Raw genomic sequence first — 15,572 nt, 5'->3', positions numbered from 1 at the left:
CAAGCAAAAGATCAATTTTTTTTTAACCACTAAAAATTTGACTCGAATCCACAATGCATAAGGATGAGCTTTCAAAACTAATCGGTTAAAAAAAAAACAAAGTCATCCTCCCTTAGTATTCCCATCACCCATCTCGATTTTCGAACCCAAACCACTAAAAATCTGCCTCGCATCCACAATGTTTGAGCCCATTAACAACCATGTGAATAATTAAACTATACCACAACCCCATCGGCTTCACTTCCTCTCATTGCTTATCCAATTTATCATCCACCAGCACCTGAACCACAAATGGCGACGGTCACCGCCTCCGCCCTCCGCTCCCCGTCGCTACTCTCTCAGTCCATCCACAGTCGCTTCCCGAACTCCACGACGTCTCCGGCCGGCCTTCTCTTTCGCAAAGTAAGAGACTTCTTCTCCCCAGTATGTCAATTTAGTTTAATTAGTCCGAAAATTTTCAGAATCTGCTCATTGCACGCATGCTTGTTTAACTGAAGCACGGCCGCTGATGCAGTGCCCGGAAGGCAAGAGTCAGGGGAGCAGCAGCGCTTCATGGAAGTTGAACGCCTTCCCGGATTGGCCGCTGATGGCCGTGATGGTAGAGCACGTGGCGAACCAGAGGGACTACGTTGTGCACAAGTCCATTTGGCATCTCAGCGATGCAACCATGAAGAACGTCTGTGAGTACTGGGAACAAATTGTCTGCTTCACCATCTCTTCTTTCCTATTCTCACATGACGATCGAGCTGACTTCTGCAGATACCATGTACATCATGTTCACCGTCTGGGGTTGCTGTTTCTTTGGATCCACTAAAGTGAGACCACGCATTGCTCTTCTTGTTTCTCCAATGTTAATTTCCGACTGACTGAACAAGAACCTGCAGGATCCTTTCTACGATAGCGAGGGGTACCGCAAAGATGGAGGAGACGGATCAGTGCACTGGATCTACGAAAAGGTACTAAAAATTCATTTCTCTGGCTGTTTCTTCTTTGGTATTGTATCACAACCCTCCTGATGAATATACATACAGCAAGAAGATATTGAAGAATCTGCAAGAGCAGAGCTATGGAGAGAGGAGTTGATTGAGGAAATTGAACAAAAGGTTGGTGGGCTGAGAGAGCTGGAGGAAGCCAGAAAAGAAGAGGAGCTAGTGAAGTGAAAGGCTGCAAACTTGCTTGATGATCACCACCAGGGTTATCTGTTCAACATCATGAACTGAATTCTGAACATGAATTCTTACATACTTGTTTGATTCAGAATAATGCTTCTAAATGTATAGTGAACTTTGAAATTCTTATACCGGTTCTCATGAACCTTGTTGATGATCTAATATTATACAAACACAATTGCATTATTACCGCCATAATTTCTGAGAATAAGTAAAAATCTAGCTCCAATAGACTTTGAAATGGGAGACATTGAGATGGTTTGACAATTAGGAATTAGGCTATCATTTTTAGTGATCTTAACGGTCAAAGATCATGTTTAATTCTTAATGCGGATACATAAAGTATAAACCTTAAGATTTTATTACTTCTTTTTCATCTCTATGAGATACAATTTGGTAGTTGTATTTCTAATGTCATGGGATCTAACAATGAAAGAGGATATAGCACCATGCTTAATAATCTTATATGGATTATTAGCCTTGACTTATAAGTTTCACCCATGGACCTAATAGGTAATTCATGCCTTCTTCTTAGGTTACCTCATCTTGCATTTGCGGTCTTGTCCACTATGCGAACTTCTCTTTTAGCTTTCATTTTCTTTTTATTGGCTTGGCCTCCCTTAGCATAACGGCTATGATGAATTTTCTATAACTATTCATGTATTAAGGGTCAATTATGTAGTGGCAACATTGAGGATCCATGGAAACTCATTAAGATCCATGGAAACTCATCATGCATTAAAGCTTGATTATATATACTATCCCACGGCCGGCTCAAGGCATAGGCCATTAAGACCTATGCCTAGGGCCCCTATTATACTAGGGCCCACCAAATTTTATATATAAATATATAATTAAATATAAACATTAATTTAGAAATATATGTGTTTGGATATTAAATATTTAAAATTATGATTAAATGAATTTTAGTCCAGATTTATTTTCATTGATAAATTTAATTTTTTTTATTTGCCAAATTAAATTTGGTTAATAATTTTTAATTATTTACACTTCACCAATAATTTTTAATATTTTGTAGATTAAAGTTAAATTTATTATTATTTTTTTTACTGTCAAACTTAAATTTAATTGATAATTTTAATTTTTACTATTAATATTAGATTTGGTTGGTAATTTATTTTTATGATTATTAAAATTTGATTCATAATTTTTAATTTTTTATTGACAAAGTTTAATTTACTGACCAAAATTAAGTATATTTTTTAAAAAATACTTTTGAAAGCCAAAAGCATATTTGAAGCTCTCACTAACACAAGATCCCTGAGAAGAGTCTATTGTACGCATGAATCTATTACTTCTAGGTCATAAATAATAATTTTACCATTGTATCATGATTTTTTTCATTGAAGTTAAAATTGATCATATTTTTTTAAATAGTAATTATAATATATATTTAGTATTATAATAATTTATTACTGCTAAATTAGTTAGTATTTTTAATATTTTAGTGACAAAATTTAACTTATTTTATTTAATTAAAAATATTATATATATATATATTATTTAATAAATTATGTTTGAAAGTTTAATCTAAAATAATTTTTATTTTTTAAATTTTAGTGAGGTTTAAGAAAGATAAAGTTATTACTATGTGATATAATTTAAATATTTTTAATAATATTTTTTAATTTTAAAAAAATATTATAATCTTAAATTTATTTTCCTGCATAGGGCCTTACCAATGGTGAAGACCGCCCTGTATTATCCTAGTGTATGAGCTATGATCCCACCAACCAAGTCAACCTTGAGTTATCTCCACAAATTTAACTTGGGTTAATTATGTAGGCACTTGCAACTATCTATATGTAACTCCTAAAATTGTTAGGTGGGCAATCTTAGTTGACCACATCTTTTGTGCTCTCAACCTATGCCCCCAAACATCTTATGCGGACCGTTATGTGCAAATAGTCCATGACAAATTTATCAGGGCACCTGAAATTAATCAAGGGGCCTCAATTTGTTTTTTAATTTTTTAAAAAAATTTTGGTCAGGGTGCCTAGATTAAGTCTAGGTGTCTCGACTCTATTTTTTAAATTTTTTAAAAAAATTTAAAAATAAATTTTTTTTTTAAAGCATCTTAAATATATATGTTATATCTCGTGAATATCTAAAATTATTTATATTGAGCACTATAATCTAAGAGAAAAGTCTAAATCCTAGAAGTAAATCTTATTAACTTAAACCTATTAGAATCTTAGGTGGGATCCTCTAGTCCATATTTTACGGATCAGAGGATGGACCACAGAGGTTGATCGATTGATTTAGATGGACCCCATATGTTTAGCAGGTGAGGTCCATCCAAATCAACAAATAAATGTAGTGGTCCAGAGGATCTACTCTCTTATAATACAACCCCTAAATTTAAAAAATCTTAAACTCTAAATACATATAATATATCCTATGAGTATCTAAAATTTTTAATCTGAAATATTATAAACTAAGAGGGAAGCCTGAATCTTAGAGGAAAAATCTTATTGACTTAAACATGTTATAATCCAACTTCGAAATCTTAAAATTTTAAACCCTAAATACATATAATGTACCCTAAATAAAATGTAAAAAATTTAAATGAGTCCAGATGCCTGGATTCATTACAGGCACTTGGACCATTTTCCAACGGTCCGGACCATTCCGCAGGCACAAGTTAGATATATATAACTCAATCAAGTTCATATAATCAATCCATCACTCATCCCAAAGGAAACAACGAAAGCGCATGTTGTGTTTTTGGATTGCGTCAGCTTCAATTTGTTGGATATATGTGAATGGAGAAGGGGTGGAAGAGGAAAAAAGTTTCATTGTGAATGGAATTTTAATTCCACATTGGGAGTTTCAAGGCATATTAATTGGTTTATAGTGATTCACATGCATTGATGATGTGAACAACTATAGGAAAGAGACTCTCTCTCACGCGTGGGTACGCAAGGGGGTGAAAATCTAAGGCTCGGATTGCACTAAACCAAGTTGACTTGTTGTGAGTACGACCTGCGCACACTGAATGTCAGACAACAACTAACATTTTACCACGTAAATCTTTTTACTACTTATTTAAGTGTGTAACGGATGCATTAAATTAAGCTTAATGCAGAATTTAAATGGTCTGAGTGAAACGTTGGCGTTTCACAACTCAACGAGTAATGATCATTGGCATTACCATTGGTCTAAACTCCTATGTAAGGAGGCTGCGATCATTAGCAAAAGAGGTTACACACACAAAAAGCTGAAGCTTTTCGCCTACGTTTCCCCTCCTCTATCATGCATCTCTTGCTCGACAGTAACCTGTGATAGCAGTCGGGTACCGCTCAGTTCACCGTGACCACCAGTGCTTGGTGTGCATCACGGATAATCGTTGTATCCTAGGAAACAAACGCCCGAGAAACCCTCAAAGCACATGTTATCTTCTTCGATCCGAAGATATGAGCGAGTGAGCAGAGCGAATGAGCAGATGAACATAGCGGATAAGCAGATGAGCGGATGAGTGAGCAGAGCGGATGAGCGAGTGAGCAGAGCGGACGAGTGAGCAGAACGGATGAGCATATGAGTGAGCAGAGCAGATGAGCATATGAGTGAGTAGAGTGGTCGATGTCTCCTTTGGATCCCATCTTGGAAGACTTAGGATTCTTCCATTTCGAGTTTTGACCATGTTCGAGCACATTGACTTTCACAGTAGCCTAAGAGAACAGCTTCCTCTCTGAACTCTTGTTATCTTCTTCGATCCGAAGTCTAACAATGAGTTCCTCCACATTCATCTCCTTCCGCTTATGCTTCAAGTAGTTCTTGAAGTCCTTCCAGCGGGGAGACAACTTCTTAATAATAATAGTCACTTAGAAGGTTTCACTCAGAATCATCTCTTCTGAGTGGATCTTATGCAAGATCACCTGAAACTCCTTGACTTGGCTGATCAATATCTTGGAGTCAACAATCTTGAAACAAAATCGAGTTCAGTTGAGATGGCCATAGAACAAAGTGTTAAGGTGTAACAGACTCAACACCTGAAAGCCCCCTCTGCCCTGATTGGAACTGTGTCAATCAACCATGGGGAAAGGCCAGAGAAGTTCACTGGAGTGAACTTCAAGATATAGCCAGAGATGTTTTCTACTTGACCATGCTCAATCTGGCTCGGTTCTTGACCAAAGACCCTCCAAAGCATGCTGAGGATGCTGATGCACAGACCGTTAGTGTAGTGGTGGCATAAACTTATTCTGAGTTCCATTGTTGAAACTACATCCTCAACTGTCTTGCTGACTTGCTGTATGTTATGTATAACATGAAGAACGCTAAGGAATTGTGGGAGCCCCTGGATAAGAAGTACAAGATGGATGATGTAGGGGCTAAAAAGTTCATCATAGGTCTATTCCTGGATTACAAGATGGTTGACTTCAAGATGATGATCAGCTAAGTCCAAGAACTTCAAGTAATCTTGCACGAGATCCACTCAGAAGGGATAATTCTAAGTGAAACCTTCCAGGTAGCTGCTATCATTGAGAAACTGCCTCCCGGTTGAAAGGACTTCAAGAACTACCTGAAACACAAGAGGAAGGAGATGAATGTGAAGGAATTCATTGTTACACTTCGTATCGAAGAAGATAACAAGAGTTCATAAAGGAAACTGTTCTCTCAAGCTATTGTGAAAACTAACATGGTCGAGCACAGTCAAAACTCGAAACAAAAGAACCCTAAGTCTTCCAAGATGGGACCTAGAGGAGGCATCAGCACTCTGCTCACTCATCCGCTCTGCTTACTCGCTCATCCACTTATCTGCTCATCCGCTCTGCTCACTCATTCGCTCACCCGCTCATCCGCTCTGCTCACTCGTTCATCCGCTCATCCACTCTTCTCACTCGTCCATCCGCTCATCCACTCTGCTCACTCGCTCATTCGCTCATCCGTTCTACTCACTCGCTCATCTGCGTTGCTCACTCATCTACTCATCCGCTTATCCACTCTGCTCATTCGCTCAGCTGCTCAACCTCTCTGCCCACCTGGTCGTACGTCTGGCCGGCTGCACGCTTTACCCGCTCAGCCACTGCACAATCTGCAATCAGCAATTAGCAGAAACCAACTCCTGCTAGCAGCCTGAGATTATCTGCATAGGTCATCTCGACAGATAAGTTAAATTTGATTCAATGTAATTAAATTCGACTAATTCCCCAAATATCCGGCAAATTGGCCAACACAATTTGTATTGGACAATCCCGTTTTTTATCTAGAAGTTAAAGTCCACCAACATTCAAGGCTCATCGACCCAAACTTCATGTCATGGTAAGAGGATGGACATTTTCCCCAAATACTGAGGGTTTAATTTCCATGTAGCCTAAATAAACGTCTATGGTATTCAAACCATTCATGGTGCAGAGCATCCTAATGGTCGATCTATGTTTTTTGGATTTATCTAGTAACCAATAGAAAACTAACCTGAGATTGAATCAACCATCTCTAAATGGATAAAAGATAAAAATACATAAACACTGAGTGATATGGTTTGTAAATGAGGGGTCCGATAAGGCCAGAAAGTCAATAGTCAAGAGGGAGTGGCGGTCAATGGTCAAGAGAACGTGGCGGTCAATAGTCAAGAGAAGACAGGAGTTAGGCCTCCTCGTGTTACCAGCCGTATAATTTCTGGTCGGTCATAAGCAGGCGAGACCGGGGGTCTAAGCCCTGGCATGAGGTTTGGACTAGTTCCTAGCCTACCCCCTACTGATTGGATCTCCCCAGCTCAGGCTTTACATATGGCCCTGATACCTTTACCAGACAGCCCCCGACCGACTCTTCAGCAATCAAGTCATGAAGGCGGGGTTCCTGTTCACAGTCTCAGATGAGCCCCGACCAATTAGGCACAGCTCATCCTCTTCATCAAGGATCAGTCCTTGCGACACATCTGAGCAATCATTTCGAGCTGTCTACAATATTGACCCGGGCGGGATGGATAACGCTAAGCGACAATAGTGCCAGAGAATCGTAACCTCTTGTCAGAGAATAACTGTTGTAAGTCAGGAAATATTCTAATGTTCTGCCTCACACTGTAAGTGGAACCTTCCTCCTACCAATTGGAGGCCGCCAGACATCCTCTCTCACCCGATATGCCCCTAACACCTGACATTCTCTAGAAACGATTAGGCTTAAAACGCAGGCAGAGTCGTATAAAAAGGGAGGTCCTCTTCATTGTCCAGGTACACGCACATCCGCACATATTTTCAACAATTATTTTCTCCTTCCTTTGTACACTACTTTGTCGAGGAAAAATAACCTGACTTCAGTGTAGAAGGACCTGTGTCGGGGACCTTTTCCCTGGTTTCTAGTCTCTAACGCTCTGTGTGCTTGTCTGAGTGTGTGTAGGATCCAAGTACCACCAGGTCTGTTACTATAGACCTTTGGTTCCACATGTGGGTTCGCTTCCCCGATGCACATATACAGGGTGTGTCAAAGTCGTCTTTCCGTTAACAGCGCCACCTTCGTCGGCCTCTATCTGACTTATATTTTAGATAGGATCACTGAGCTATTTTATGAAGCAATTTGTAGGCATGATTGTTGTTTATCCCCTCTGTCAGCTAGAGACGACAACTGTTATAGCCTCATACTGCAACATCCTTTGGTTAACCTTTAGCATTACCAAGGTCAAAAACCTCAATGTCTCCCGACAACCCTTAAGAACTCAGTCATCGTACTCAAGCTAAGTTGCCACCTCAATGCTCCAAGTTTTACCACTTAAGCTACAATTGCACTTAATGCGGAGATAAGAGTTTACATGGAATAGGGTAATAGTCACGGTGTAAGTTAAAGTCAAAGAGGTCAACACCAGGGTTCAAACAAGACTAGTCTGAGCAAGAGTGACTACATCAGTCGACCGGAATGATGCTGCCCGGTCGGCAGGAAATCAATCCGAGCGAACCACCTGTCCGGTTTGATAGGGCAGTGGTATCATTCACGCGAAATAATAAAGGAGAAGACTAAAGGTCTTGAGGAAGAGAAAGCAAAGCAGAACACTCCATCTATCATTAAATACACAGAAGTCAAGACAAAGATGTCTTCTGTAGATAATTAATATCATTAAACAGGAGAAGATGGAAGGTCACTAAGAAAGGTATAAAAGGGCATGTCAAGTATGAGGAAAAGACAAGAAAAATAAGTCTCGATCTCTACCATTTTCCATTTTCCTTCCTCTGTTTCTAACTTGAGCGTCGAAGGACCAACGTCAGGGACCCTGTCCATGGTTTTAATTTTGTTTTACAGAGAGAAGCGAGGTCATCATCCAGTCAGTGAAACTGCCACCTCTCCGACGTTCCAACTTCACGCTTTCGGACATGATCAACACTAATATTAATTAATTCATATGACTTAATTGGTTCTCCAACTCATCTAGTTTAATGACATCAACATAAGAACAACTTGTTTGAGCTAATTAATCCATCCAACTTGTTTGAGCTAAGAATAACTTGTCTAAATACCTCACTTGCTTGGCTTGACTTGGCTTATGCTTGTATAGTCATTAGGGCCCTTGAAGTATGGTTGACCTTTTGGTTGCTTATGCTATTGGACCAAATGAATCCACTCTTCCTCATTCTCTTACTCTACCTTCTCTTTTTTCCTTGTAAACCACAACAGGAACAAAATCTGCCTCCATCAAATGGCTTTTTAATCTATCTAATTCTCAAACCTGAGATCATTCAACGAGTAGGAAGTACCAAAAGTTTAATGTCTAAGTTCCTTCCACAATGATCCCTGAAACCCTGTTAGCATTGCAAGAGTCCCATCAATGTCACTTGCAAATTTTCCAAACCACGTCACGTATGACGATCTGGACCCAAGTAAACAGTGACTGATCAAATATCTTATATATTCACTCTGATGCCTTTGATAAATATATATTTTTAAAGTGATGCCTTTCGACAAGTCCACCGGCTTTACTAGTTTTTAAATGATGGATCAATGTCCTATTATCAGGTTATTTTTTGTTAACCCATCACCAAACAATATACAAACCTAATTCTTTAAGAATAATTGAATGTTGAAATTCTATTAATAATTTTTAATATTTATTTATTTATTTAGTATCTTGTTTAGTGTGCAGAGTTAGTCCTTAACCTGCGAGGAACACAACTCAGCGAGGCAGACAATTAATGATGAGTTTTTCCTTCTTCCTCCTTCTCGCACTTGACCTTCTTCTCCAATCCGTTGACGGTCAAACGCCGCCCCTATCCGACGGCGTCCCCTGCGCCGCCAACCGCAGCATCTACCCGTGCTCAGCCTACGCGCTCTACCGCGCGGCCGCTGACCAGCTCCCTGCCCTCGACCTCGCGTCCGTCGGCGACCTCTTCGGCGCCAGCCGCCTCTCCGTCGCCCGCTCCAACAACCTCTCGGCCACCGGCGCCGCCCTCCGCCCATACCAACCCCTTCTCGTCCCGTTGACCTGCTCCTGCAATTCCAACCGCTCCTCCGCTGCTATCCCCTACCAGATCGCGGCCGGCGACACCTTTTACCAGGTCTCCACCTTCAAGTTCGGCAACCTCACCTCCTACCCCGCCGTCGAGCTGGACAACCCGACGCTCATCCCAACGAATCTCTCTATCGGAGTCACCGCCGTTTTCCCCATCTTCTGCCGCTGCCTCGACATCAACATGACCCGGCGGCCGCTCGGCCTCGTCACGTACGTGCTCCAGCCGTCCGACACCTACGCTTCGGTGGCTGCGAGCTTTGCGACCGACGTACCGACTTTGATCGCTCTGAATGGTCCCCAAAACGGCACCTTTTCGGTAATATTTGTGCCTCTGTATCAAATACCACCGCCTCTGCTTCTCTCCGACTCCTCGCCTGCTCCGGCGTCTTCTCCGGACGTGGAAAATGACAGAGACGGAGTGATCACAGGGCTAGCAATCGGATTGGGCATCACTGGATTTCTTCTTCTGCTATCCGTAATATCGCTTTGGATTTCGACATCGAAAGATGGAAAAAGTAGTTCCAGTAATAATGAATTGGCATCGGCGACGACTAACGCTGGCAAAATGGAGTTCGCCGTGAGATCGTCGGAGGAGGATAAGCTGATCGGCGAGATCTCGGAGTGGTTGGATAAGTACAAGGTGTACTCGATCGAGGAGTTGAAGCGATCGACGTGCGATTTCGGGGCGAGCTGCCGCGTTATGGGGTCGGTGTACAAGGGAATCATGCACGGAGAAGCGTTTGCTATCAAGAAGATGAAGTGGAACGCCAGGGACGAGCTCAAGATCCTGCAGAAGGTAATTACTCTCTGTTCTGTCTTCTATTATTTGCATTTTTAATATTTATTTCTATTTAGTTTTAAAGCAATTAGTCCACATAATCTATAGAAAGACTTAGTACCAAATGGAAAGAGCTTCATTCAATTTCAAGCCATCGTCTAGAGAGAACATTTAAAATTGAGTAATTTTTAAACGGCACATCTCACTTTTAAATTTATTTCTCATTTTAGTCCTCCGGTTAATCATTTGATACTGATTTTAAAAAATAATACTATTTTCAAATATATATAGTGTTACATTTTGAAAATCAACATCATTTTGGTATTTATTTTCAAGAACAACACTTGTGATGCTTATTTTAAAATTTATACATCATTTGGTATTTATTTTTAAAAATCAACACCATAATAGTGTGAATTTTTGAAAATTAAGACTACTTCTTAGAATCAACGCTACACTCGGATGAGTTATTGAAAATTAACACTGTAATTATTAATAGGAGGAATAAAATGGAAAAATAAATGCATCTTTTAGAAAATTTAAAAGTTAGGTAGGCTATTTTTAAAAGTTCACAACTTTAAATATGACTTTTTGATAATTGACCCAAAGGAGTACTTGAAGTTGCAAAAATTTTAAATTGAACTAATAAATTTATATAATCAAAATCAATAATTAATCAAACAAACAAGTTTAAAATATAAAAATTTTAAATAGGTAACTTGAATCGAGAGTTCGATAATATCTAAATGATCAAATTTAAGTTCATAAAAAAAAAATTAAGTCAAATTTAACCAATCATTTTAATAACTCAATTTATTTTAGACTCGATTCGACTTGACTTATTATAATCTAACTATAATATTAATTTCAAATAAGAGTACCATTACGGTGTTAATTTTTAAATACAATACTACTCTGCTGATGAATTTTGAAAATCAACACCATCATTATTGTGGTGTTATTTTCAAGAATAATATTATTGTGGTACTGATCTAGGATTTATGCAATATTATTTTTTATTGATCTTTGAAAATTAATACTATAACGATGGTGTTCATGAAAATTAACAATGGAGGGGAAGGAATAAAATGAAAAATATTTTGAGAATTTCATAATTCTAAATTTTAAATGCGAGCGTTCAATTTTCGCTGACAAAAATGGATGCCTAGCCCCTGAATTAATTGAGCACTCCGATGATTCCAAAATAGGTGAACCACATCAACCTGGTGAAGCTCGAGGGGTTCTGCATAGACGACAGCAGCGGCGGCGGGTGCTACCTGGTGTACGAGTACTTGGAAAATGGCTCCCTGGACCGGTGGCTGCGCGAGCCAGGCCTGGCCCGAAAGCTGGACTGGCGAGTCCGAGTCCGGATCGCGCTAGACCTGGCCAACGGCCTGCAGTACATCCACGAGCACACTTGGCCGCGCGTGGTCCACAAGGACGTCAAGACCAGCAACGTGCTCCTGGACCACCGCCTCCGTGCCAAGGTCGCCAACTTCGGCCTGGCCCGCGCCGGCTTCAATGCCGTCACCACCCACATCGTTGGCACGCAGGTAGAGCCAAGCCAACAATGGATAAAAACGCATTTAAAATTATGAAAATGTTCAAAAGTACATTTAGTTTTTTAGATTTCTCAAAGAATATATTTATTTCTTATATATATATGTCACAGGGATATGTCGCGCCGGAGTACTTGGCGGATGGCCTTGTCACCACCAAGATGGACGTGTTCGCGTACGGGGTGGTGCTGTTGGAGCTGGTGTCGGGGAGGGAGGCGGCGGGGGCGGGCGGGCGGGCGCTGTGGGCGGAGGCTGAGCGAACGGTTTTCGGCAGAGGGAAGGAGGCGGTGGCGGCATGGATGGACTCGGCGTTGGCGGCGAGTACGTGCGCATTGGAGAGCGTGGTGGCGGTGGTGGACTTGGCGAGGGAGTGCCTGCGGAAGAATCCGACGAGGAGGCCGAGCATGGTCGAGGTGGCTTACACTTTGTCCAAGGCGGAAGAGCCTTTTGCCTTTGCCGATGACTCTGCGGAGAACCTCTCCGTCGACGAGAGCAGCAGCAATCTCCATAAAATAGGAAGGTGAGATTGAAAATTTAAATAAATACTTATTTTAGTGTTGGAATTGTAATATAAGGATAAATAATTATATTAGTGCTCGGTGATTACCCGTTAAAACTGAGATTGTTGAGATCAGAGAGTTCTATATAGTTAAATTTCTCCCCAGAACTAAAAGATCTTTGATATATAAAAAAAAAAAACAGTATAATCAGGGACTAATCCAGAAATTAGAGGTGATATAAAAATCTTTGATATGAATGGGATGGACTAAAACACTAAAATAAAATGAATAAAGAGAAAGAAAAAAAAAAAGAATACATCAATTCTTTGGGATTGGGCTAGAGCTCAGAATAGCCTTATCTTAAAGAAAAATGATATGCACAAGGAAAAAACTCAATGAAAATCTCAAGGATAAACACATAAAGTAATGAGACTCACAAAAAGTGAAATGGTGGACCATGACTTTATGTGTCTATCCTTGAGATTTCATTGAGTTTTTTCCTTGTGCATATCATTGCTCTATCTTAAATTCATCTAGCTTATAATGAATTGTTAGTTGCTGCCTCTTGATCAACCATTGCCCAAGTCTTTCAATTTGCCAATCAGAAATTCATGAAATATAAGATTTAGTAAAGATTTAGTAAACACATTAGTAATATGTAAAGTTATGGAAATATGTAAAAGAGAAATGACACGGTGACTTCTAAACTATAGTGACAATCTATCTTAATATACTTGGAGTGCTCTTGATAGACTATATTAGTAACAATTTGAATAACACTTATATTATCAACACGGAGAAGTCTAAGTTTAGACTGAAAAAATCTAAGCTCAAATAACAATCTCCTAAGCTAAGTAATCTCAAAGCATACAACAAATATAGCACGATATTTAGATTCATTAATGGAAGACTTGGAGACCCAATCTTATTTTGTTCCATGATTCTAAAGAATCTCCAAGAGACGTACACCAACTTGTAATAGAGTGACGAGTGTTTAGACAATCTGGCTAAATAGCATCGCTAAAAGCATTAAGACACATAGAAGATTCAGTAAAAAAGAATAAACCATCATATGAAGTACTTTAAAAATAACTTATGATGCGATGACTTACATCCAAATAAAGATGGAGAGAAGAGTGCATAAATTGACTAACTTATTGGATAACAAATGAGAGGTCATGTCTAGTAATAGTTAATTAAGTAGTTCAAACTTCTTACTAATTAGGGACACAAAGATGGGTCAGGAAATTGATCTCCTTCCTCCATGTGATGCTTAACATTCACTTCTAGAAGACCATTAATAAATAAAGAGTCTTGAAGTCCAACTAAAGCAATTAAATCTTGAATATATTTATGTTTATATAGGAATATACCATAAGAGTCAGAGTGGACTTTAAACCTTAGGAAATATATTAGATTACTAAAATCCTTTGTATAAAACAAAACTCAAAAGTGTTATTAAAGTTGATAAATCGATAAAAAAAATATGTTCTTATTATAACTATGTTATCAACATAAACATAGACCATAAGAAGTGTTAGTAATTAGCCCTAAAAATTAATCATGAGATGATTAAGTCTTTTGGTTACTAATTGAGTTAGACTCAAATGAACTTACTCATTGGATTGAGTTCAATCCAAATTAGACACGTTGATTGGATTAATGGGTTAGACTCAATAGGTTACACTCAATGGGTTAGACTTATTGGGTTATTGAATTAATGGTTAATCCAATATAATAAATCCAACCAATTAAGAGGAATACAAAGAGACAAAATACCCTTGGTATTCATGGTATAAATATAAATAGGTTTTTGTCATTTATTTTTGAAGAGATGAATTAGATGAGAAAAGGTGTTTCTTGAGATTCCATCTTCTTCCTCCTTCTTCCATGGCCGATTCTTGATGTTTGGCCGAATCATATTTCTTGCTAGTACAAGAAGATGGTTCTTCTTTGAAGGCTTCGTTCGTGCGACGAACGAAGGATATGTTCGTGTGGATACCATAGAGGCGCGGACGCTTGAACGCGCTGAGATCTGGATCCAGAGAAAAAGATTGCTATCGGGATTGCGAAGGGCACGCAACAAAGGTATAATCCTATCATGTAGCTTAGTATAGTTTTCAGAAAATGTTTCTTCCCTTTGCATGGATCTGCTGGAAGAGGATCTAGAATATTTTCGCTGTGTTTCTGCGTCTTTGGGCACGCTAAATCCCAACAGTGGTATCAGAGCCACTTGCGAAGGGCTATGCTAAGTTAGAATTTTTATATATGATATAGAAATTACTTGATAGGGTTTACTGTGATTTACAAAAATTTATGAGTCTCGGCCAAACAAGGTTTCGGCCAAGAGAGTAAATCTCGGCCAGACTATGAGTCTTGGCTAGATTTTGTGTCTCGGCCAAATCCTACGGCCAGGGGTGTTTTGTTGGGAACAAAACATAGTTGGTGTGTGACCAACAAAGTCTCGGCTAGAGATGTTTTGTTTAGAACAAAACGTAGTTGGTATTGTAGGTAGTAGGGTCTCGGGTAAAGCATCAACTCATACAATGAGTATGCAAAATAAATTTTGCTTCGGGGGCGCTGCCCCTTGACCCCGCCCGCTAACCGGATAGTGGGACCGCCGTGGCGTTGCGGCTCATAATTTATTTGCTGAAATCATAGTAAATTTATATCATAAGAATATTGTGAATATGTATGACATGGTACATGGTTATGGCCCTTTGACCCCAATGTGATTGGATTGTGTAATGTTGTAATTCATAATACGACCTGTGTGTCGTGCCTTCATCCCTTTTATTCTTGTTGTAATTAGATTACACTCGAATGTAACTTGAGTTTCTTTAGATTTTGTAATGTACAAAATTAGAAAGAGTTAGTCTTCTGGAAGACGGGTGAAAAGGAAGGAAGGACAACAACACACGACAACCAAGGAAGTGCTTAGAGAAGCGGCTTAGACCTAGGTTGACTTATCGCTCTTCTCATTGGCTTGAGAAGATCGTAGTTTATGGGGGCCATAACCATGTCACATTTAAACTTGTGTATATGTTGATATATGTCATGATATGCCATGATGTATGTGATGCATGTGTAGCTATCGTATTAGGTCATTTA

At 39.4% G+C, this 15,572-nt stretch overlaps 2 protein-coding genes across 3 annotated transcripts; both read left to right on the top strand.

Annotated features, from left to right (window-relative positions):
- The first annotated feature begins 229 nt into the window (after positions 1-229).
- Positions 230-1,323, top strand: LOC122049492 (photosynthetic NDH subunit of subcomplex B 4, chloroplastic-like). Of its 2 annotated transcripts, none has more exons than XM_042610867.1 (5): positions 230-402; positions 515-680; positions 760-815; positions 885-956; positions 1,032-1,323. In XM_042610867.1, the coding sequence occupies exons 1-5, from the start codon at positions 292-294 to the stop codon at positions 1,158-1,160; spliced, it is 534 nt and encodes a 177-aa protein (XP_042466801.1). In that variant the 5' UTR covers positions 230-291; the 3' UTR covers positions 1,161-1,323. The 2 variants fall into 2 exon arrangements, with proteins under 2 accessions (XP_042466801.1, XP_042466802.1); XM_042610868.1 differs by having other exon boundaries at positions 251-402; positions 498-680.
- A 7,946-nt stretch (positions 1,324-9,269) lies between these two features.
- On the top strand, positions 9,270-12,613 carry LOC122049491 (serine/threonine receptor-like kinase NFP). The gene is made up of 3 exons (XM_042610866.1): positions 9,270-10,420; positions 11,611-11,955; positions 12,075-12,613. The coding sequence occupies exons 1-3, from the start codon at positions 9,308-9,310 to the stop codon at positions 12,483-12,485; spliced, it is 1,869 nt and encodes a 622-aa protein (XP_042466800.1). The 5' UTR covers positions 9,270-9,307; the 3' UTR covers positions 12,486-12,613.
- Positions 12,614-15,572: the final 2,959 nt, after the last annotated feature.

Source organism: Zingiber officinale, chromosome 2B, assembly GCF_018446385.1.
Source record: "Zingiber officinale cultivar Zhangliang chromosome 2B, Zo_v1.1, whole genome shotgun sequence".
Classification (NCBI taxonomy): domain Eukaryota; kingdom Viridiplantae; phylum Streptophyta; class Magnoliopsida; order Zingiberales; family Zingiberaceae; genus Zingiber; species Zingiber officinale.
Note: the sequence above shows the minus strand (reverse complement) of the source record. Positions and strands in the feature narration are given on the sequence as shown.

Coding starts and splice junctions, on each gene's coding strand:
- LOC122049492 (XM_042610867.1), top strand. CDS start 292: ATGGCGACGGTCACCGCCTCCGCCCTCCGCTCCCCGTCGCTACTCTCT. Junction 403..514: donor CCGGCCTTCTCTTTCGCAAA/GTAAGAGACTTC, acceptor CCGCTGATGCAG/TGCCCGGAAGGCAAGAGTCA. Junction 957..1,031: donor TGCACTGGATCTACGAAAAG/GTACTAAAAATT, acceptor ATATACATACAG/CAAGAAGATATTGAAGAATC.
- LOC122049491 (XM_042610866.1), top strand. CDS start 9,308: ATGATGAGTTTTTCCTTCTTCCTCCTTCTCGCACTTGACCTTCTTCTC. Junction 10,421..11,610: donor AGCTCAAGATCCTGCAGAAG/GTAATTACTCTC, acceptor ATTCCAAAATAG/GTGAACCACATCAACCTGGT. Junction 11,956..12,074: donor CCCACATCGTTGGCACGCAG/GTAGAGCCAAGC, acceptor TATATGTCACAG/GGATATGTCGCGCCGGAGTA.